Source organism: Nicotiana tabacum, chromosome 14, assembly GCF_000715075.1.
Source record: "Nicotiana tabacum cultivar K326 chromosome 14, ASM71507v2, whole genome shotgun sequence".
Classification (NCBI taxonomy): Eukaryota; Viridiplantae; Streptophyta; class Magnoliopsida; order Solanales; family Solanaceae; genus Nicotiana; species Nicotiana tabacum.
The window spans coordinates 96,516,858-96,522,804 of record NC_134093.1 but is presented as its reverse complement, the minus strand read 5'-3'; the positions used below and the strand labels follow the sequence as shown (position 1 = coordinate 96,522,804).

The 5,947-nt window shown below is 32.3% G+C and overlaps 1 protein-coding gene across 1 annotated transcript; it reads left to right on the top strand.

The window, feature by feature from the left end:
- Positions 1–1,985: 1,985 nt before the first annotated feature.
- On the top strand, positions 1,986–5,255 carry LOC107798913 (uncharacterized). The gene is made up of 5 exons (XM_016621940.2): positions 1,986–2,466; positions 2,917–3,099; positions 3,462–3,827; positions 4,496–4,588; positions 4,983–5,255. The coding sequence occupies exons 1-4, from the start codon at positions 2,119–2,121 to the stop codon at positions 4,562–4,564; spliced, it is 966 nt and encodes a 321-aa protein (XP_016477426.2). The 5' UTR covers positions 1,986–2,118; the 3' UTR covers positions 4,565–4,588; positions 4,983–5,255.
- Positions 5,256–5,947: the final 692 nt, after the last annotated feature.

The window sequence follows — 5,947 nt, the reverse complement described above, 5'->3', positions numbered from 1 at the left end:
GTTCTGGGATGATTATGGGATGTTCAGTACTGAAATTGGAAAACATTATTGTTATTCTGTAAATTCAAATTTTACTAGTTAGATTGAAGTAAATTTACGATTTCAAAAATATTAAAATGAGAATTTAATTAACCATTTAGTGTTGGCTTGCCTGATAGTGGTGTCCGGCGCCATCACGACCTTTAACGGATTTTGGATCGTGACATCATGAGTCCAACAGTTTACATATCATGTATAGTTTGCGAGCTATTCCATAGTGAGCAAGTTATCCAATGCACACCTGAAGGGTAGCGACTACGAGTTTCCCTAAGAATTTTCAAAAATAAAAAAGTTCCTCATCATGAGACAATAGATTCAAAAATTCATGTTCTCTTCGGTTCTTTATTATATATTTCCGCCTTATTGATCAAATTCACTTCGTTCCTTACTCAAAAGGACAGTATTGAAAAGGTCCTAGCATTGCCTTCAAAATATCTAGGAGGAGGATATAACTTGTCGAGCCAAGGGGCGGAGCTAGAGTTCCGGGAGCGAGTTTGGGCGAACCAGTAGCTTTGATTTGAACTCAGTACTTGTCTTAAAAAAATTCATTAAATATATTTAAATTATTAATTTAGAGCCCAATAACTTAAAACAATTAGAATCTCGAACTCATAAATTAAAAATTCTGAATCCGCCTCTGGTCAAGCCTATGGTGGATGTCGACGATCTGACCATTCAAAGGCATTTCCTCATTAGTTGGATTAGAAAGGGAGCCGAACAACATGATCTGTTGTTCACTGAAAATTAGCGAAGAGAGAAAGAAGGAACATCGAATGATTAATTGCAATTTCTTATTATCACGTTAATAAGTTGTTTGCTAAAGCATACTGTGGAATGGACCATTCATCTATAAGGCATAGGCTGTTTGTCTCAATTGATGGGTAACCACATAAATTTCTTTAAAATAGCATCAGTACAGTATCAGAGGCGAAGTCAAGATTTTATCTTTATAGGTTTTGAATTTTAAAACGACGACTTCAAGTATTAATAGCTGAGATCTAAATTTAATACTTGTACATATTTAATAAATTTCTCAACATAAATACACTCCTGCAGTGTGATTTTCATGCGAAAGATCATTTGCTGTGACAAAATTCTTTTTAAATATGGGAGGTTGTATTGAAGATACAGTGGACATAAATACACTAAACTAACAACTCCATCTTCTACTGAAATTATATGCAAATGTATCTAAAAAAAAATTTCATAATATATAATGGCTTTTTGTATAAGGGAGGAGTTGGTATCCAATCGTTCAACTTCAACCCCACCATTCTTTTTCCTTATCAGCACATTCTTGATTTGCTTCGATTTGATGGCCACTCCCTGCCGCAGCCCCCACTTCCCTTCTCTCTCTCTCTCACTCCCTTTATTCGGAGGCCAATGCATTAAACTCAACTCAAAATTATGTGTATAATTTACTAAAATTTCATTAATCTTATTTTCTTTGTTTTATTTTATATGAGTCACTTTATTTTTTTGCTCTATTTTAATAAGAAAGAGATATTTTTGTATTTAAAAATAAATGAATTTTAAGTTATATACATATATATTGTTAATGTGAATAATTTCTTATATTATTACGTCATTTAAAAAGATATCAACAAGTAAGGCTCCTTAAAATGCACGATTCGTAATCTTAAAAATAAGACAAGTTACGTGCTATCATAGTTAAAGTTGATCTGATGATGTAAAAGTTCATATACTAATGATGTATATAACTTAAACTTTTCATTTTATTCTTAGTGGTATGATTTTTTTACTCACAAAAATATTTAACCATAAGTTTCAAAAACCTTTATTTATTTTTTAAACTTGGTAATAGATACAACTTCACATAAAATAACATAAAAGGAGTAATTTCCGAAGTACAATAAATTTCAATAAAAACTTTTAGAGTCGAACTAATCTTGTTTAAATTATGTATCTGCCTTTGTCTTTATCCATATCCAAATGGCTTCTGATCTGTATAAATCTCCTCTCCATCTTTTCAAGATTCACAAACCAAAGGAGCAGAGGACCACAAACTAAGATTTCTACTCATACAAAGTTCACAGTGACAAAAATAGCATTTCCAACATGTTAGGCTGCGAGGAAATCAGCATTCTTGAAAGGCAGAGAGCTATATTTGAACGTCTATACCAATGTCAACAGCAGCTTTCTTCTTTACCAAATCAAAATCTTGCTCATTTCAACAGTTTAATTAGTGAACATATTATGGACTGCAGTCAAGTTCAGAATTTTCCAATCAAGATTGATCCACAATTGGACGAAAGTTCACGTAGCTTGAATATGTTTGGAAGTGAACAAAAAACTTGGGCAGGCTCTGATTTTGCCAATAATTCTCTGGAATTGGCTCATCAATCTTTATCTACACTCTCAAATTCATCGATGACAAAAACGTCAACCAAGAAGAGAAAAGCAGAGGTTTGTAAATTTTTCTTTTTATTAATGGTTGTATCCGAGCTAATTTGCACTCACTATAATTATTCTTGTTGTCTCCCATTAGCACGGTATATCGTTTATGCAGGGGCGGAGCTACCCAGTAGCTTTGGTTTCAAACACTATATTTATCTTTAAAATTTTATTAAATATTTAAAAATTATTAATTTAGAAACCATCAACTTACAAAAGATTAGAATTTCGAACCCATAGACTTTAAATACTAACTCCGCCTCAAGGTATATGGTAATTCTGCCCACCAAAACTTAGGCTGATGAAACAAAACACCTGGCGTTTTTTGTCTCTATAGTTTGTGATCCGATTTCCCATGTTGTAAATGTTGTTTATGCTTGAGCATAATTCGCTTAAATTTGAATATTTATGAATGAAGATGTAAAGCTAAGGTATCTTTTGTTTGTTTATTTCATTTGGCAGTTTTATGAGGAAGATGAATATAAAGCTAGAAAAATTGAAGGAGAAGCAGGGGAAGTGAAGTCAGAGATCACAGTGAAAAGTGCAAAGGAGAATTCCAAGATTTCAGAGGTTAAAAAACCTGATTATATTCATGTTAGAGCACGCCGTGGTCAAGCTACTGATAGCCACAGCTTAGCAGAGAGAGTAAGTGTTACCATAAAAATGTCAAATCTTTTTACATTATTAGCAGTGGCGGATCCAGGATTTTAAAGTCGTGGCTGCTCACCGATAAAAATTCTGAAAGAAAAGGAAAAAAGAGTTTAGTTATAGGTGCTCATTTAATATTTATCTTAATATTTTTATAATTACCTATACAAATTTACTAAATCTTGTCAAAGATAATGAGTGCTTGAGCACCCAAAAATAACATGTAGATCCGTCACTGATTATTAGTAGGTTTTAACTTATATGAATTGACAGTATAATCGCCGTAGCTAGTTTGGAATGAAACATGTTTGATTTGTTGATTTTGATAGGAATTGGCTATTTTTTAAATGATTGTGCAGGCAAGAAGAGAGAAAATAAGTAAGAAGATGAAATGTTTACAAGATTTAGTACCAGGTTGCAACAAAGTGATTGGCAAAGCAGGGATGCTAGATGAAATAATCAATTATGTTCAATCTCTTCAGAAACAAGTGGAGTTTCTTTCTATGAAACTTGCTGCTTCTAATTTGAACACTGATAACTTATTTGCAAAGGAGTTTCCATCTCACATGGCCAATTTTGCAAACCCAGCATGTTTACAAAACAACCTTTTTCAACAACGACAACAACAAGGAAGCAATGTTGGTGTTGCCACAATGTCACCACAAAGAAGAGAAGATTGTTTGATGTCATTCCCAGAAGCTTTTCTTGATTCTTCACATGTGCCTGTAGTTTCTTCAACCCTATGCCCTGTGTGTTATATCTAACAGTTTAAACTTTTAAATGACGTGGTCACATAATTTGACATGATTTCTGAGCAAACAATAGATTTTGAGTTCAAATTTCATTACCATCAAAAAGTAAAAGACATTTCACATGTTTATCCTATGAAAAATAGAGGCGGAGCCAGGATTTTAACGATGACTTTAAATACTAATGACTAGGTTCTAAATTTAATATTTGTACATATTTAATGAATTTCTTAATACAAATATATTGTTGAGCAAAAATTATTGGGTTCGGCCGAACTGGTAGACAGGGGCGGATCCAGCCCTCTAGCACCGGGTTCAACTGAACCCAGTGCTTTTATTGCGGAGTATAAATTTATGTGTAAAAATTTATTAAAATTACAATAAATAGTAAATATGAACTCATAACTTTAAAAATATAATGATGTAATGCTAAAAACCTTAATGGTTGAACCCATAAAATTTAAATCTTGGATTCGCCTCTGCTGGTAGATCGACTTCTGCCTTCGCCGCTGATGAAAAAGATTAGGCCCACACACGAGTGTGTTGAGACATAACATACTTAAGTAATTAAAAGTGTGTTAGGTTTCAGGTTCTAGCTGAAATTTTCTCTACGATTTGCCATATTTTCTTGTGTTCCATTGCAGGCAGTACATCAGCTAGCAAATTTTGAAACTGATATGCAATGCCTTTTTGGTGTCCACTTTCAGCAGTAAAGGAAGAGCATATTCTTCAACAAGGTTGGTTTGGTTTGGCTAGTTAAATAACTTAAGATCCCGTTTGGCCATAAAATTTGGGAGCTTCTTTTTTCAAATTTTGTTTTCAAATATTTGCTTGTTTATATATTTTAATTTTTTTTTGGTAAACAAAGTCTTCAAATCCCAAAAACAGCTCTAGAGTAGTTTTTGCAGTTTTCTACTCACAAAACTTTAAATTTTTTTCAAGTAAAATGCATGTCCAAACACAATTTCAACTTTCAAAAATTATTTTTTTATCTTATCTTCAAAACCTCAAATTTTCAAATTTCAACCAAATTTATGTCCAAACGCTAACTTAAACTGATGCAGAAACGGAACTTCAAGGTTTTTTGTTTTTCATATTTTTCCTGACATCATTTTACTTCTTATTTTGCAGGTGCAGGAATGCCAAATTGCAATTATATTGAATATAGTGGCTAGTTCTCTTAAGGAACTGAGTACTAAATCCACAAATTTTGAAGTTAGCAACTACATCAGAGAAACCCCGAACACCCCCCCCCCCACCTCCCCACTCACAACAAAGAAAAAAAAGAATCTTCTTATACATTTGTTGAGCATATAAGCTATAGCCAATGTTGTGAGAGTGTATAGCCAATGTTGTAATAGTTTATTTGTATGTAGTAACAGATTTATTTTGTTTTCTTTTTAATTCTTTCTCATTCTTGTGTATCCGTACATAGTGGCTTTTATATGCCATTGATGTAAATATACTGATAAAAGCAAGAATTTTGAAAAGTGTTTTTCTCCAAAGTATTTTGTTTACTTTTGGTGAGAAACATTTTATGTTTGGCTAATTAATTTAAAAAATACTATTGAATATCAATCAGTGTTTAACCAAGCTTTTAAAAAGTATTTTTAAGTGTATTTTTCTCAAAAATATATTTTAGAAAAGTGCTCGTACAAAATGAAAAAGGAATTGAAAAAATTTCTTTGTATATTTCATCATTGTTATTGTACATGTATATATACACTTACATTTGAAGAATAAAGAATAGCAGCAAGGAGAAACTATGTACACTTATTATATTCTAATTTGCCTATTAATAAAAAAATTATTCTTTCTACTCAACTAACTATATTCCATCATGTTAGTCACGTGAGGGAAGTTTCTAGTATTAAGACTGTCTGATGGTCTATAATTAATCTATCATGAATTAATTGACTTGATCTAAAGGCTGTGGCTCTTCCACGTGAACACTCCACTGAATATAATCTGTATAACATAGGCTGAATCGAACATAATCACTTTGGTCGGAACATATGAGGTTTTTCTAGGTCATCTTCTTCTTCATTCCCTCTGCTCCATCTCTAGGCAAAACTCTATGAAAATCAGAATTAGGA

Excerpts from the sequence above, each read along its gene's own strand:
- LOC107798913 (XM_016621940.2), top strand. The coding sequence starts at position 2,119 with ATGTTAGGCTGCGAGGAAATCAGCATTCTTGAAAGGCAGAGAGCTATA. Across the intron at positions 2,467-2,916 it reads CCAAGAAGAGAAAAGCAGAG|TTTTATGAGGAAGATGAATA; the intron begins GTTTGTAAATTT and ends TTCATTTGGCAG. Across the intron at positions 3,828-4,495 it reads TTGATTCTTCACATGTGCCT|GCAGTACATCAGCTAGCAAA; the intron begins GTAGTTTCTTCA and ends GTTCCATTGCAG.